Raw genomic sequence first — 17,503 nt, 5'->3', positions numbered from 1 at the left:
TTTGCTTCATTCATTTGTCGAGAAAAGTAATGGGTGCAGAATGTGCCATTAAACATGGCCTTAGATCATTAAAGCCAGATCGTATTAGAGAATTAATGAGCTTAGGATAGCTCTGAATAAATCCAGAAAAAGTTATTGTGGGTGAAAGGGGAATTCCACAGATATCTGATATTATAAAAAAATTAATATGTGAGCAAAGATTTTTTTTAAGTGTTCATGAACTGAAAATGAGTAATGCCCCTAAAAGCAGCATTACAGAAAGCTGTTGCATGCAGTTTTGCTATTATGAACCTGCTGTCTGATACCCGAAAGCTATTTACCACAGTTACAGTATGTGGTAGTTTTTGGCCATATCATTCAGCCTTTATATTAGACCAAAACACAATATAACAATATATTTTAGTCGATATGATATAATTCTAATATCAACATGAACAGTATAAAGCCACCGCAGGCTGTGTACATCATCACACACTGGCACTGCCAGCCTACATTAACCTATAGTGTTCTGCCCTTTGTGCTCAGCTTAAATCCTGTAATGATACTGAATCTCTCATACAATTCTAGACTTATGTTTGGTGGTTTTATGTGCCTTTATTCCTCTAAAAAAAAACAAAGAATTTATAGAAGACAGTCACACATGCCAGATGTTATTTTCCAACAGACCATTGACCATTGTTAAAGAGTAACTAATAATAATAATTAAATAAAAGGACACAAATTGGTATACTAGCATCAAAGTCTGGTTCAGGTTAATTGAACCACTACAGGAAGTCGGATAAGAACTTGGTTAGGATGTCCCCGAGGATGTGAATCAGCAACGGAAACTGGAAATCTGCTCAGTAGTTTATTGACTTATATGCATGTGTGGTTCTGTAAATAAAACCAATACAGAACTAGTTTAGTGAAATATTGATTAAGGAGTCAACATACACCATCAAACATATACAAATTAACAACGGTCCTTCTCAAATAGGCAAACAAAATCAAGGGCATTTAGCTACACATCTGATCGACATTAAGCATTTACTTAGCAACATTTCTAGTTAACATTTACAAATATGTAGTGTATAAACTAACACAAGAAAAGGTCCATAGTACTTACTTTAAACGTACGCACACCAAATGAACTGAGCAGCTTATAATTTAACAACCTGAACAATCAACTTTAAACTTAAACTATGAAGCTGAACTCTCTCCATCTCTCTCAGCTACTGAGGCACTGATAATTGCAGCTGCAGGGCTGATTACTTCTGCCTTCTGATTGGGTGAGAGGTAATGAGCCATCTGATTGGTGGAGTCATTACAGAATCATGAAGGGAGGGGCTGCTCCTAGGTGCTCTGCCTTTTGCACAGCCGCCCCCAAATTCACATGTGGAATTTGTACATCAAAAGGCCAACTGCAAGTGCTGAATGGAATATACTAATCGTCATCAGGCAGAGCGGGAAGACTAACAAGTCTGGCTACAGGCCGAGTATAGGTTCTGTCCTTAACTTGTACGTCTGCCGACCTGATCCTTTTGTCAGCACCAGGAAATACCTGGGTAACCCTCCCTACTGGCCATAATGCACGAGGCAGCTGTGGGTCAATGATCATAACTGTATCCTCAAGCTGAAGATCTTGTTTCTCTGTCTTCCATTTTTGGCGTGCTTGCAGGCTGGGTAAATAATACTGGATGAAATGTTTCCAAAAATGGTCAGCCAAGAGTTGGCTATGCCTCCATCTCCGACGACCTAACATTTCTGAGTTCTGGTAGACTACTTGTGGTAAAGAAGCATCTCGCCGCCCCATAAGGAGGATGTTTGGGGTAACTGGGTCAGGGTCTGCCAGATCCGAAGATGTGTAGCCAAGAGGTTTGGAATTGAGGATCCCTTCAACCTCTATGAGAAGTGTCCTCAGTACTTCTTCTGTGACTGCTTGGGCCCCTAGTGTAACTTGAAGAGCAGATTTAACTGACCGAATTTCCCTTTCCCAGCAACCTCCAAAATGAGGTGCACCTGGAGGATTGAAAGCAAATTTGATTTGGTGGCCTGCAAGTTGAGCTTGAAGATCTGAATGGAGGGCATTGAATGCCTCTTTGAGCTCTCTCTCCCCTCCTTTAAAGTTCGTGCCCTGATCACACAAAACCTCAAAAGGTTTTCCACGCCTTGCAATGAATCTCCTGAGAGCCATCAAAAAGGCATCCATGTCTATACTGGTGAGGATATCAATGTGGACTGCCCTAGTGGTCAGACACTTGAACAGTATCCCCCATCTTTTCTCACTGCGGCGCCCAATCTTGATCATGTAGGGACCAAAACAGTCAACACCAGTAGAGTAGAATGCTGGTTTCAGGATGCGCAATCGAGCTGGAGGAAGGTCAGCCATCCTTGGTGGGTTTGGACGGGCTCGCCATTTCCTACATTCGGCACAGTTTCGTTGGTGTTGACGAATGGCTTCACGCCCTCTTAGTATCCAAAACTTTCTCCTGACCTCGGAAAACAGCCTCTCTGATCCAGGATGATGCAACTGGTCATCATAATCTTTGATGAGAAGCTTAGTGATTGGATGATGGGGATCGAGAAGAATTGGGTGGACCATTTCTGGCTCGAGCAGAGTACCACGGCGGAGACGACCACCCACTCTGATTAACTGGCTTGTGTGATCAAATTCTGGGGCAAGTGCTAACAGTCGACTAGTGGCTGACACTGGCTTGCCTGCCTTCAGATGAGCTACTTCGGTGGGGAATGATTCCAATTGCACCTGACGTAGGGCTGCAATTTCAGCATTCGTATAATCTTCTGCTGAGAGGGAGGATATATCTTGAGTACCATGATGCAGCAAGGCAGTTGCTTGAATTAACTTCTGAAAGGTCTGGTACTGTGCAGGGTCTTGCAAGAGGTAAGTAGTTGTGGTTATACCACAGAAAGTAGATGTCCTCAGCTCACTATCTTGCTCATTAGTAGTAAGGGACGGTGGCTCTGGCCAGTGTTCTGGTGACTGTCTGAGAAATGGAGGCCCATGGATCCAACGACTGTTGTCAGCTAGCTCGTGAAGAGTTTTTCCCCGAGTTACATCATCTGCTGGGTTGTCACAGGACCGGACATACCTCCATGTGTCTGCCTCTGTCAGGTCTTGTATCTCCGCCACTCTGGTCCCCACAAAAACTTTGTAGTGACAGGAGTCTGAATTTAACCATGTAAGTACTGTGGTCGAATCAGTCCATAGTACAACATGTTGAATAGTAAGAGTTAGTTCAGTTTTGAGGACCTTTGACATCTGGGCACCTGTAAGTGCAGCACATAACTCTAAACGGGGTATCGACTGCTGTTTCTTGGGAGCAACACGAGACCTTGCCGTCAGGAAAGCTACCTCTACTTTACCATGGTTCTCAGTTCGCAAATAAGCAACAGAACCATAGGCTTGTTCAGAAGCATCGCAGAACACGTGTATCTCCCTCACACTGCTAGGGTGATCCATTTCTGGGCTTGTATAACATCTGGGTATGTGAATACTCTGCAGATCATCAAGTTCAGCTTCCCATCTGCGCCAAGCGGTGAGCAACTCTTCTGGTAACTGTGGGTCATCCCACCCTCTCTTTTTATCCCATAGACGTTGGACCAACAGCTTTGCTCTGGTGGTATAGGGGACAATATAACCGAGAGGGTCATATTGAGAAGCCAAAATCTTGTAGATGGTGCGCATAGTGACTACTGAGCTGTCTACCCTGCGGTGCTTGTATGACAAGGTATCAGATTGGCAATTCCAGTGCAAGCCAAGGGTGGATTCTGGTATGTCTTGATGACCTTCGCTGAGCCATAGTTCACTACTTTCAGACCTGATTTCTGGAGGGAGATGTCTGATTACAGAGGGCTCATTGCTGGCCCACTGTCGTAACTCATATCCTCCTACCCTGAGGGTAATGAGAAGTTTGTCCACCATGTCTCTAGCACTTTCAGTGGAGCTGAAACTCTGGAGACAATTATCTACATAAAATGACTTTTCCACTGAATGCTGGACAGCTTCTCCTGCTTGACTGCATTCTGCCGCATGCTTTTGCAAAGCAAATACAGCACAGCAAGGGCTGCAGGTAGTCCCGAATGGAAGGACTCTCCATTCATAAACACTGGGAGGGTTTTCTCGCTTCAGGTCTCGCCACAAAAATCTGACAAGAGCTCTATCCTGGGGGAGTAAGCACACTTGATGGAACATACTCCGGATGTCACTACTGATGGCAATAGTGTGCTCTCGAAAGCGAAGGAGGACTGCTAATAGTGGTGGACTGAGAGTGGGACCTGGCAGCAGCATCTGATTCAAATTATGACCCTTGTACTGAAATGAGCAGTTAAATACCACTCGGTTCTTCCCATTGTGTTGTACCATGTGGTGTGGTACATACCATGCTTCATCTGATTGTTCCACCTGTTTTGGACATAGTTTCACAATATAGCCAGACTGTTCCAGTTTGTCAATCTCGGCTTGATAAGCAGCAGCTTGATTGGAATCCTTGGCCAACTTCCTCTCAATACTTCTAAGCTGTGGCAAGGTTGCATCTTCGGATGCACGTAGGTGTGCCATATTTCTGGTACGAAGGAGAGGGGTAGCATATCTTTTAATGCCATTCACTTCAACTCGAACTGTCTTCTCCTGCAGAAGTTGGACAGCTTCATGATCTTGCTTTGACCTGGTAACAGCCTTCTCACTACGGTATGGAAACACATCCATTTGCCACAGTTTCTCCACATGGGTATGCAAATCAGCACAGGGTGACATGGATGTAAACAGACACTGCTGTGGGGTAAGATTATCTCTGAGCTCTCGTGCTGGCCCTTGGAGAGTCCAACCCAGTCTCGTTTTCACTGCTGCAGGGCCACCAGGGGGCCCTAGTCTTACAGGCTCTATAGGAGTGATGAGATGTGGACAGTCAGAACCAATCAGCAGCACTGGGGAGACTTTGTCTAGCTGTTGTAATGGCAAGCCCAGAAGATGTCTATACCTTCTTTGTAGAAGAGCAACTGGATGAGAATGCTCTGCTAGTCCCAAAGGCTCAGCGGTGAATGCACTCTGTATCTTGAATTTTCTCTTGGGCTCAGCTACAGGAGATATCATGAATGATACAGCTGCCCCATGGAGAACCTGCAGGTCCTGCCGGACTGTGCGGAGGACTAAGTCTTCAGGTTGTCCTTTTAGGCCCAACTTCTTAGCCGCAGTGTGGAGAATAATAGTCCGCTCTGATCCATCATCTAGCACCGCATATGCTTCCATGGACCTATCTCCATTGCTAAGAACCACTTTGCTGACTTTCAGTAGTACCTTTCGGTTGTATGTTGGGCGATCAACGTACAGGACCTCACTGGCTGTGCTTACCAGACAAGAGTTCTCTACTGGATTAGCCTTTGCCTCTGCTCTCTCATTCACATCATGTAGGACTGCCAAATGTCTCCTATTACACATCTTGCAGGGTGCTTTCAATGTGCATTTAGCAGCTTGATGACCACGGCCACAACGCCAGCATCCGTTATTGGTTCTGATCCAATTCTCCTTCTGGTCTCTGGTCAGCTGCTTAAAATTGGCACAACTATTTAGAAAGTGATTGCTGTTGTCACAGTAGGGACAATAAGGTTTTACTTTCTGATCTGCACTTTTATCTTGTATCTCAAATGCTGTGGTCTTACTTGCTGAAGACCTCTCTGTGTTGAGGAGGATACTGGTAAGTTTACTGGTTTGCTTGATGTCTTTGCGGACCTCTCTCCGCCTACTGGAAGAATCTCTGTGAGTATGGGAAGAGAATTTGATGCTATCCTCTTGGACTTGCAGCTCATATTCCAGCCATTCAGCCAGATCAAGTAAAGTAGGTACAGACACTCCCAATGGGTGGATGTATCGCTTAAATCCAGATCTGAGGTCATGTGGGAGTTTGCTCTGTAATCTTGTGACGTGGGATCCACATTCCAATTCGACATTACCCTTTCTCCCCAACTGCTCCAACATGCTCACGAGGGAGCGAACTCGAAGAGCAAACATGCGGAAAGACTTCACATCTCCACTGCCAATATCTGGGCCATCCATAACTTCTGCAATGTGTTGCAAGGCCAACTGATGGGGCTGACCATACATTTTGTTGAGAGCACTCATGGTGTTGCTAAAAGGATATGGAGAGTTGCTGTAAGAATCAGCGACAAGTAGAGCTTCTTCAAGCTTTAAGTGGTCTGCCAATATCTGAAACTTGAAGCGCTCTGTAGCATCTTCTGGTAAAATATTCTCCAGGGCAATCCTTAATCTGGAAAACTCTCTTGGGTCTGGAGAGCTTAGATTAGGAATAGTTGGAGTTGGCCCTCTGTAGGTCTTCTCTTGTTTGCATGGACCTGTATGATGCTGTGGAGGATGGTTTTGTGCTTGAACATTATGAATGTCATAGCACTTATTGTTCGAAGGGCTAGGCTGAAACTGGTTGGATGGGTGGTCATACTGCAATGACCGATGTCTTGGAGAAAAATCAATTTGGCCCATCTGTTGTGTGATCCTCTCTGTAGAATCAATTGGGGCAGAGTGTACTTTGTGTTGTGCCAGGCTATGACGAGGTGCAGGTATGGGGCAGAATAGATCTGCACTTGGGTTTGTACGTCCTGCCGTAGCATGTAGGCGAGGTGATGGAACTGGATGGGTCAGTCTATGAGGTGAGGTTCTCATCTCTAACCTGAGTTCCTTAACTTCCCTATGCAGAATTGCATTTTCTCGTCTCATCTCCTGGAATGCTGATAAGAGTTCAGGAAAGTGACTGGTTTGCTGGCGCAATACATCATGTTCCCTTTTCATCTCCTGCCAGATAGCAGTCAAATCAGACAGTGGGTTCTTCTGTTTGGGAGATTCCACATGCTCTTGAGCCATATCTCCTACTGTATTCTCCCACTGATCTGTGATGAGACACTCATTTAGACTGGGAGCCTGGCTAACAGGGGTACTGTACCCAGTGGGGTCTGATGTATGCTGTGCTTCATCTTCCCAGTTTCTATCAGGTCGAGATAAATGACGCAGAGACTGAAGTCCTGTGAGGTCATAGTCCGTAAGGTAAACAGGACGGTTTAGTGTTCTCCGAGGTCTAACTACAGGTTGTTCTTGACTGTGATCTGACATCCTCACTGTAGTAGTTCACTGATCCGGCTCGGAGGACCATTAAATAAAAGGACACAAATTGGTATACTAGCATCAAAGTCTGGTTCAGGTTAATTGAACCACTACAGGAAGTCGGATAAGAACTTGGTTAGGATGTCCCCGAGGATGTGAATCAGCAACGGAAACTGGAAATCTGCTCAGTAGTTTATTGACTTATATGCATGTGTGGTTCTGTAAATAAAACCAATACAGAACTAGTTTAGTGAAATATTGATTAAGGAGTCAACATACACCATCAAACATATACAAATTAACAACGGTCCTTCTCAAATAGGCAAACAAAATCAAGGGCATTTAGCTACACATCTGATCGACATTAAGCATTTACTTAGCAACATTTCTAGTTAACATTTACAAATATGTAGTGTATAAACTAACACAAGAAAAGGTCCATAGTACTTACTTTAAACGTACGCACACCAAATGAACTGAGCAGCTTATAATTTAACAACCTGAACAATCAACTTTAAACTTAAACTATGAAGCTGAACTCTCTCCATCTCTCTCAGCTACTGAGGCACTGATAATTGCAGCTGCAGGGCTGATTACTTCTGCCTTCTGATTGGGTGAGAGGTAATGAGCCATCTGATTGGTGGAGTCATTACAGAATCATGAAGGGAGGGGCTGCTCCTAGGTGCTCTGCCTTTTGCACAATAATAGTAATAATAATAATAATAATATGAAAAATACCAGCCCTGTTTAAAATGAGGTGAACATTTTAACAAGAATTTAGGTAGTCTACCATATTTTGATCAAATCAAAAGCACTTAGTGAAGTATAAATAAAAAATGAGCCAAACATTTAGACACACCTTAATTCTGGTCCTTTTTCATTATTTTAAAATATTCTGCGCTATAGATTAATACTAAATTCATATTAAAGTTATGTCACTTTGAAGAAAGACCTATGGTTTTATGTATTAAACACAAAAAAAAGTGTTAAACCAGGATATGTTTTATATAAAAGTATCACCTCTTGCTTAGATGCAGCTTTGCTGGATTTTCTCAGTCAGCTTTATGAAGTAGTCACCTGGAATTCAGGATTTCAGTTAACAGCTGTGCTGAACTTAAGAGTTAATTACCTGAATTTCTTGTCTCTTAATGTGTAGTAAAGTAGTGAAGAGGTAGAGTTACAGGTATACAGTGAATAGTGAATATTTGAGTAATGTTCTAATCCAGATTATGACAAGAACTACTCAATTTAGCAACAAAACTTTTGACTGGTACAGTACATTTTTAAATCTGTATGCTCCTCAGGTCTTCAGTTATGAAGGTCAAACACAAGGTCAAAATGCGGGCCTCAGTGATATTGAAATTACAGCTATTGAAATATTTTCTACCTATTTTCTATATTGAATTATTGTTCAGCCCCATCACAAACTATATATTTTTACAACAAATGCCATATCAGGTATATTTTTAAATATATGTCCAGGTATCTCTCTCACATTTTCTATAAATACGGTTTTACATCAATCTACTTTCTTTATATGTTTAATACCAAATTTTACAGCTAATAGCTAATATCTCAGGACGCAGCCCAGTCCAAGAACGCCAAGAATGTTAGTAGGTTTCAGTACTCTGCTCTGAACGTGTGTAGGTTCCTGCTGGAAGTGGTGTGGGCGACATGACAAACTGTTTCTGCAGCAGGATCGTTTGATTCCCCCTTGGACCCCAATAGTTTCTAAATTGGGAAGCGAGGAAAGACGGCCTTGAAGTGAAACACAGGAACTGTGCGAGTATAAACAGGTGAACTAATTTCTACTAATAAAAACAGCTTTTGATGGTAAAGAATGGGAGTTATACAAGTTATTAAAAGCTCATGTCACCTATAATTACACCAGTCTAAATTTGGGGTATTTCCCAAGAGGACTAGAGACAAAAACTGTCGTTTTAGGAAAGTAGCCAAAGAATATAAAACACAACCCCCAACAAGTACTATGAAATTCAGTTAATCCTGTTGAAGGTAACAAAAGGTCATTACCTATTAGGGGGTGTTAAAAAATATATCAATATATTGATGCATCATGATATTTTGTGGTGCAATACTTTTCAAAATCACAGTATCAATATTTAATGATTAGTTCAGATGTTGTCAGGCAACAATAGTTTATTTTGTGCTGTTTAAACCCTGCCCATTACATAGCAGTTTTCAACTCTGTTCTAATTGGAAACTAAACATTTCTTTTATTCAGATTTTACAAATGTTTTTTGTTATGGTAGTGAGGCATTTTTAAACAATTGCAAGATATTGACTTGCTTACAGTATTGTGATATGTTGAATCATAACCCCTGTATCGTGATATGCATCATATCGCCAGGTTCTTGTCAATATACAGCCCTGTTACCTATGGTTGTTTATTTTTTGGACATTTATCACATTTATTACAGAAGTATTGATACTACGGTTAAAAAACACTTCTGAAGAGGAAATATTACCTTAGGCTTTTTACTCAAATAAAACTGTAAAAGTACTGGTTTCCAACCAACCTAAAATATAAAAGTAATCTTATGGGAAAAAATTACATTTTTCTAAAAGCCATAATGACTGTTATATTAAAATGTTAATGTTGATCAATTTGGGATGCACTTGGCTCCCTGTTTCAGCTGCATATATGCTCAATGAAAATGAATTTTAGTACATTTAGTACAATTTATATATATTAAAGAAGCTTAGTTGGACGTTTGTCTGGAGTTCTCTTGAGTCTCTGCACGGATCATCTTCATACTAGACTACATACGTCTGCTCTGTTCTTGCTGATAACTTCTTGCTTAATAACTTCTTTATTACCTGATCACAGGTGATGAATGAGTGGGAAATGATGAACATGACTGGACATCCAGAAGACTGGAGAATAGGTGTGAGATTCACAGTATGATGATGATAATAGTAGCAATAATAATATAATAATAATAAAAAATATTATTATTATTATTATTATTAACAATAACTATGTGGAGAAAAAAGAAAAAGATAACCTCCTCCTTCTGTGAAGGGACAGTAATGTGTTAGTGTTTAATAATTTTAGTAGTAACATGTTATGTAAAGTATTCTTTGGAGTATTGCAGTGTGAGGAGGTGAGCATCAGTGCTCGCTGAGCCCACAGCTGAATCAGCCCTGACTAAATCAGAAGCAGCAGCGCCTCCTGGCGGCCCTGCACAGCCCTGCAGCTCCATACAGCCAGCTCTGGACTAAGCTATTAATTGCTGAGTAAGAGAAACAAAAAAATATATAAAACAATGATGGAGAATATGTGGGGCTGGGTAAAACAGGCCCTTTGGGAAACATAAGAAATTAGAATTATACCACAGTTTGTTCTGACCCTGCAATGTGATTGGCTGAGAGCTGTTTTATGAGTGACATTATTAGCCAGTAATGCACTGTAACTGAAGCTCTCCATGTATTACTCCGCCACAAACAGGTAAACTAGCAACGATGCAGCGCTTACAAACCAAATACAAACCACATGATATGTCATTATTTACCACTGGGAGCTGCTGGATTCCATAGAGGCATAGTGAAGAAATGCCATGCCTCCAATAGGCGGCACAGGCAAAGACGCTGTCACATAAATAAATAAATAAGCCCAGCAATTTGAAAAAACGCATTATTACACACATTATCAGCTGCCGATATCAGGTTAAAAGTTATCAATTAAATAAAAGCTTGTGTATATATTTTCCAGTTAATATAGGGTATGACGGAAAGAAAAATCTGTGGTTAGTGAGACTGGTTAGAATATAGGTACAAATGGTAACAAAGCTTACCAGTTTTTGTAAACAGTCTTTAGACAACCCAAGCACAGATCTGACTGTTCACTGCAGAGCTGGAGCTCCGTCACAAAGACACACAGAAAAAAAACAAAAATGACAAAGAGAAATGTGTGGTTAGTAAGGTTGATTATAGTATATGTCTGGTTAGAGTCTGTTTAGTTGGAGAGTCTGATTAGGTAACAATGGTAACAGAGCTTACCAGTTTTTGTGAACATTCGTCAGAGGGTCCCACCACAGATCTGACTGTTCACTGCAGAGCTGGAGCTCCGTCACAAAGACACACAGAAAAATAAAATGACCGAAAGAGAAATCTGTGGTTAGTGAGGCTGATTATATATATTATATATGAGTATATGTAACAATGGCAACAGAGTAACAGAGCTTACCAGTTTTTGTAAACAGTCTTTAGACAACCCAACCACACCGGTCACATCTGACCGTTCAATGCAGAGCTGGAGCTCCGTCACAAATACACACAGAAGAAAAAAAAAGCACAATAGAAAGAGAAATGTGTGGTTAGTGAGACTGGTTAGATTATATGTGTGCTTAGAGAGCCTGTTTAGTTGGAGAGTCTAATTAGCTAACAATGGTAACAGAGCTTACCAGTTTTTGTGAACAGTCGTCAGAGGGTCCCACCACAGATCTGACTGTTCACTGCAGAGCTGGAGCTCCGTCACAAAGACACACAGAAAAAGAACAAGAATGAAAGAAAGAGAAATCTGTGGTTAGCGAGACTGGTTAGAGTATATGTAACAATGGTAACAGAGCTTACCAGTTTTTGTAAACAGTCTTTAGACGACCCAACCACACATCTGACTGTTCACTGCAGAGCTGGGGCTCAGTCACAAAGACACACAGAAAAAGAAGAACAACAACAATAGAAAGAGAAAACTGTGGTTAGTGAGGCTGGTTAGAGTGTATGTGTGGTTAGAGTCGGTTTAGTTGAAAAGTCTAATTAGCTAACAATGGTAAAATAGCTTACCAGTTTTTGTGAACAGTCGTCAGAGGGCTCAACCACAGATCTGACTGTTCACTGCAGAGCTGGAGCTCCGTCACAAAGACACACAGCAGAAGAACAAAAATGACAGAAAGAGAAATCTGTGGTTAGTGAGGCTGGTTAGAGTGTCTGTTTAGTTGAAGAGTCTGATTAGGTAACAATGGTAACAGAGCTTACCAGTTTTTGTGAACAGTCGTCAGAGAGTCCCACCACAGATCTGACTGTTCACTGCAGAGCTGGAGCTCCGTCACAAAGACACAGAAAAATAAAATGACAGAAAGAGAAATCTGTGGTTAGCGGAACTGGTTAGAGTATAGGTAACAGAGTAACAGAGCTTACCAGTATTTGTAAACAGTCTTTAGACGACCCAACCACACATCTGACTGTTCACTGCAGAGCTGGAACTCAGTAACAAATACACACAGAAGAAGAAGAAGAAGAAGAAGAACAATAGAAAGAGAAATCTGTGGTTAGAGAGTCTGTTTAGTTGGAGAGTCTGATTAAGTAACAATGGTAAAATAGCTTACCAGTTTTTGTGAACAGTCTTTAGACAACCCAACCACACATCTGACTGTTCACTGCAGAGCTAGTGCTCCGTCACAAAGACACAGAAAAAGAACAAAAATTACAGAAAGAAAAATCTGTGGTTAGCGAGACTGGTTAGAGTATATATGTGGTTAGAGAGTCAGTTTAGTTGGAGAGTCTGATTAAGTTACAATGGTAACAGAGCTTACCAGTTTTTCTAAACAGTCTTTAGACGACCCAAGCACAGATCTGACTGTTCACTGCAGAGCTGGGGCTCCGTCACAAAGACACACAGAAGAAAAAAAAGCACAATAGAAAGAGAAATCTGTGGTTAGCAAAACTGGTTAGGGTATATGTGCGGTTAGAGAGTCTGTTTAGTTGAAGAGTCTGATTAGGTAACAATGGTAACAGAGCTTACCAGTTTTTGTAAACAGTCTTTAGACAACCCAAGCACAGATCTGACTGTTCACTGCAGAGCTAGGGCTCCGTCACAAAGACACATAGAAAAAGAACAAAAATGATAGAAAGAGAAATCTGTGGTAAGCGAGACTGGTTAGAGTATAGGTAACAATGGGAACAGAGTAGCAGAGCTTACCAGTTTTTGTAAACAGTCTGTAGGCGACCCAACCACACGTCTGACTGTTCACTGCAGAGCTGGGGCTCCATCACAAATACACACAGAAGAAGAAGAAGAACAACAACAACAACAATAGAAAGAGAAAACTGTGGTTAGTGAGGCTGGTTAGAGTGTATGTGTGGTTAGAGAGTCTGTTTAGTTGGAGAGTCTGATTAAGTAACAATGTTAACAAAGCTTACCAGTTTTTGTAAACAGTCTTTAGACAACCAAGCACAGATCTGACTGTTCACTGCAGAGCTGGAGCTCCGTCACAAAGACACACAGAAAAAGACAATGACAGAAAGAGAAATCTGTGATTAGCAAAATTGGTTAGAGTATATGTAACAATGGTAACAGAGTAACAGAGCTTACCAGTTTTTCTAAACAGTCTTCAGGCGACCCAACCACAGATCTGACTGTTCACTGCAGGGCTGGAACTCCGTCACAAATACACACAGAAAGAAGAAAAAGAACAATAGAAAGAGAAATCTGTGGTTAGTGAGGCTGGTTAGAGTATGTATGTGGTTAGAGAGTCTGTTTAGTTGAAAAGTCTGATTAGGTAACAATGGTAACAGAGCTTACCAGTTTTTGTAAACAGTCTTTAGACAACCCAAGCACAGATCTGACTGTTCACTGCAGAGCTGAAACTCCGTCACAAAGACACACAGAAAAAGAACAAAAATGACAGAAAGAAAAATCTGTGGTTAGCGGAACTGGTTAGAGTATAGCTAACAATGGTAACAGAGTAAATGAGCTTACAAGTTTTTGTAAACAGTCTTTAGACGACCCAACCACACGTCTGACTGTTTACTGCACAGCTGCTCCTCAGTCACAAATACACACAAAAGAAGAAGAAGAAGAAGAAGAAGAAGAACAACAACAACAACAATAGAAAGAGAAATCTGTGGTTAGTGAGACTGGTTAGAGTATATGTGTGCTTAGAGAGTCTGTTTAGTTGAAAAGTGTGATTAGGTAACAATGGTAACAAAGCTTACCAGTTTTTGTAAACAGTCTTTAGACAACCCAAGCACAGATCTGACTGTTCACTGCAGAGCTAGGGCTCCGTCACAAAGACACACAGAAAAAGAACAAAAATGAAAGAAAGAGAAATCTGTGGTAAGAGAGACTGGTTAGAGTATAGGTAACCATGGTAACAGAGTAACAGAGCTTACCAGTTTTTGTAAACAGTCTTTAGAAGACCCAACCACACATCTGACTGTTTACTGCAGAGCTGGAACTCAGTAACAAATACACACAGAAGAAGAAGAAGAAGAAGAAGAATAAGAAGAAGAAGAATAGAAAGGGAAATCTGTGGTTAGTGGTTAATGAGACTGGATAGAGTATACATGTGTTTAGAGTCTGTTTAATTAGAAAGTCTGATTAGGTAACAGTGGTAACAGACCTTACTAGTCTGTGTGAACAGTCATTTAGGGGCTCAACCACATATAAACAGAAGTAAAGAATCATATTTTGTGGTAAAAGGTGTGCTGTAATTGAAGACATTTTAAACAAACCAGTTCACAGCTGAAAACCCTGGCAGCCACTAAGGAATACATTAGGAACCAGCCGGAAGCAGTCCAGCACCACTGAAACAACCATTTAGAAACACCACAGTAAACACCTTTCAGTCCTGAAACAGTCAGCTAAATGATTCACTCCTTTAACAGTGTGCACCTTAACTATCCTCCTGTTTATTTTAATGATTATAAACCCTTTGAAAATTGTAAAGATTAAATAATTAGATTACTGTATTAGAGTATTGTATCTATCGGTGTGTCCGCTATGGTGATATTAACTATGTGACTCTTGACCTGTTTAACCCAGCTAGCGCTCAGTATCTACCTGTAGAGTAGATTTGTGTACAGAGCTCGTGCTGGTGTGTAAATGCTGCGCTGATCTGGGGTCTGTAGCTCCACAGCGCTGTAGCTCCGCTGATCTTCTCTCCAGCACAGTTAATAATAGCAGTATTTCTGTTAATTATTAATAATATAATATGATATAATATATTAAATATAATAATATAATAATATTCGCGAGCTCAGCTCGGTTACTGCGTGATCAGGTTTAAGCTGTTTAGAACCGTGACGTAGCGTCACAACAGCGCTCACAGCGTTGCTGGTCTCCAAGGTAACGGGTGTAAAGTAGCTGCTGGAGTTGCGCTAAGCTGCACGCGGTATCCGCGCCGCTGTGCGCTGAAACCCGCTGTGTTTGCCAGAGTCAGAGCAGATTACCGCGGGGAAACGCACAGCCCCAGATCCATATCTAACAGGGTTATGAGTACTATCATACACTGTAACACTGGGACTGTGTATGTTTATATTTATAGGGACAGAGCTGTTTACTACAGCCTACTACTAAAGACTCCATGGTGAGGTGTGTATCACACACTGTTTAAAAGATAAAAAAAAATAAAAAGCTCCTTACAGCACCCTGTCCTTCACTTAAACTCATGAGGAACAACCAGTTTAACTAATCAGACACTTTAATACAATGTTTTACATCCAATATATCTAATTCTGGTACAATTTCTAGAACAAACTGTTAAAATACAGGTTCTGAAATTGTTGTCATTTGTGATACATCAGGATTTTAAAATATTAAGCCACAATAGTAAAAAAAAAAAAACATGAATGAGCTCCAGAAGAAGCGCTTTGCTTTGATTATTGGCCTTTTTTAAAGTGAAGCTAACCTTACGGATTTCATTTGGATCCAGCTTTTATCTGAATAAAATGTCAAATAGTAAGTACATGGCTGCAAGTAACGATTATTTTGATAAAGCAGTGAGAGTGTACAGTTGTAGTGCAGAAAATGGGTTAAAGAGTCTAAAAGCGTTAAGAGTGTACAGTTGTGGTGCAGAAATGGGCCAAAGGGTCTAAAAGCAGCGAGAGTGTACAGCTGTGGTGCAGAAAACGGGCCAAAAAGGCTAAAAGCGGCAAAAGTGTACAGTTGTAGTGCAGAAAACGGGCCAAAAAGTTAGCCAAAGAGTCGATAAGCTGCGAACGTGTGCTTGCAGTAAAACAGTATGGCTGTATGCGTGACGTAAGTATGTGAAGACGTGTTACATGGCCAGAATTATTCCCTCGAAAAATGTGACCCGACACCCCAGTTTTTGGAATAAATATATTAGGCTTAGCAGGGATGGTCGTTCCAGTACACTGGTACAATTAAACACAATATTTTATCCCTTCTCCACACAGAACTGATCATGCTTTCAACAAAATCATACAGACTGCCGCTTAAATGTTTCTTATCTTTTGGGAGAACATGGCAACTCCAAAGAAAAGAAAAATGGACAGCAAATGCAGAAAAGTTTAGGCACATTGGGAAAATTACTGTTTTTAGTTCAGAAGAAAGTGCTTATGTTTAATTTGTCAGGAATCAGTTGTCGTAATGAAGGAGTTTAATATTAAGAGACATTATGAAATGAAACATCAATTTGAAAAATCTTAGTTTAAACAACACTGTCAAAGATAGACAAAGATAGTAACTAATCTATGTAAATGATAGTAATCAGGAAAATGTATTATTATCAGTGGTAAATTTCATTATTTGTTTTATTACAGAATCTGTGGTCCTTGACTGCACATATATTTCTCACTAAAATAGAATTAACTTACTACGAAAAGTGCTTTCAAAATTCTAAATCTGGTAAGACTGAGGTTTTATCTACGTATAATATTCGTTAATAAGTATGCAGATGGGACAGCCTGCTGACACAGCTCTCCGGTCTAAACTGCAGGGGGCGCTGTAGTAACACGGCTGATACGCAAACAGCGACATGCGGGCAGTGAGGGGTTATTACCATTATTTACTTCATTTATACTGTTCTCTCTACAGTATATCACCCAGGACACGCTTAAAGCTCCATAAACTACAGACAGCAGCGACAGCGATTTTAGCTCAGAGCAGAAAACACACACACACACACGCTGAACAGAGCCGGTTTGTACAGAGCCTGCCCACTTACTGTCTCTACCGTTTATACCAGAACATTACTGCACACCGCCAGAGGGAGCCCGCGAGGAAGTACCAAATGAACTGGAGTGAATGGAGCTAAACGACTAAAAACGAATTAGATATTGTAATTAACCACGTGTCTGGGATACTTTTAGAAAATAGATTAAACGAGTCTGCTAAAAAGCAATGAAATCTTAGCTGTATATTTTCCATTTGTACAGGAAACGATTTTTGGGCAACAGGTTCTCTAGCATTACCACTACTGTGCGCTGATTCTGGAGTTACAACCAGAGCACAGAGTTTTAAAGTTTTATAACTGGAATTTAAAAGCTTTTAAAATAGGTTCGCGATTTTAAAACGTTTGGTTTTATTCAGCATTGACCAAATTATTCAGTATAAAATGATTTAACGTTATTAAACTACAATTTTGCTCAATTCATTTATAACATAGACTGTATATAGCTGGACAGAGCATCGTCTCT

General features: G+C 40.8%; 2 protein-coding genes and 2 long non-coding RNA genes across 5 annotated transcripts; all 4 read right to left on the bottom strand.

Annotated features, from left to right (window-relative positions):
• Positions 1-709: 709 nt before the first annotated feature.
• Positions 710-3,868, bottom strand: LOC125803018 (uncharacterized). The gene is made up of 2 exons (XM_049481751.1): positions 1,106-3,868; positions 710-873 (listed from the first exon to the last, which is right to left on the bottom strand). Exon 1 carries the CDS (start codon positions 3,683-3,685, stop codon positions 1,424-1,426), a length of 2,262 nt encoding a protein of 753 aa, XP_049337708.1. The 5' UTR covers positions 3,686-3,868; the 3' UTR covers positions 710-873; positions 1,106-1,423.
• Positions 3,703-7,806, bottom strand: LOC125802984 (uncharacterized). Its single transcript, XM_049481569.1, has 3 exons — positions 7,557-7,806; positions 4,151-7,324; positions 3,703-3,825 (listed from the first exon to the last, which is right to left on the bottom strand). Exons 2-3 carry the CDS (start codon positions 7,112-7,114, stop codon positions 3,703-3,705), a joined length of 3,087 nt encoding a protein of 1,028 aa, XP_049337526.1. The 5' UTR covers positions 7,115-7,324; positions 7,557-7,806.
• A 1,589-nt stretch (positions 7,807-9,395) lies between these two features.
• LOC107197113 (uncharacterized) lies at positions 9,396-11,523 on the bottom strand. Of its 2 annotated transcripts, XR_007440070.1 has the most exons (5): positions 11,313-11,523; positions 11,126-11,184; positions 10,921-10,979; positions 10,639-10,714; positions 9,396-10,359 (listed from the first exon to the last, which is right to left on the bottom strand). It is a non-coding gene; the product is annotated as an uncharacterized LOC107197113 (long non-coding RNA). The 2 variants fall into 2 exon arrangements; XR_007440071.1 differs by lacking the exon at positions 10,639-10,714.
• A 1,755-nt stretch (positions 11,524-13,278) lies between these two features.
• LOC125803019 (uncharacterized) lies at positions 13,279-14,123 on the bottom strand. Its single transcript, XR_007440072.1, has 4 exons — positions 14,060-14,123; positions 13,824-13,885; positions 13,647-13,705; positions 13,279-13,501 (listed from the first exon to the last, which is right to left on the bottom strand). It is a non-coding gene; the product is annotated as an uncharacterized LOC125803019 (long non-coding RNA).
• Between the last annotated feature and the right edge of the window lie 3,380 nt (positions 14,124-17,503).

Source organism: Astyanax mexicanus, chromosome 7 (genome assembly GCF_023375975.1).
Source record: "Astyanax mexicanus isolate ESR-SI-001 chromosome 7, AstMex3_surface, whole genome shotgun sequence".
Lineage (NCBI taxonomy): Eukaryota > Metazoa > Chordata > Actinopteri > Characiformes > Acestrorhamphidae > Astyanax > Astyanax mexicanus.
This window is presented reverse-complemented; position numbering and strand designations above follow the sequence as displayed.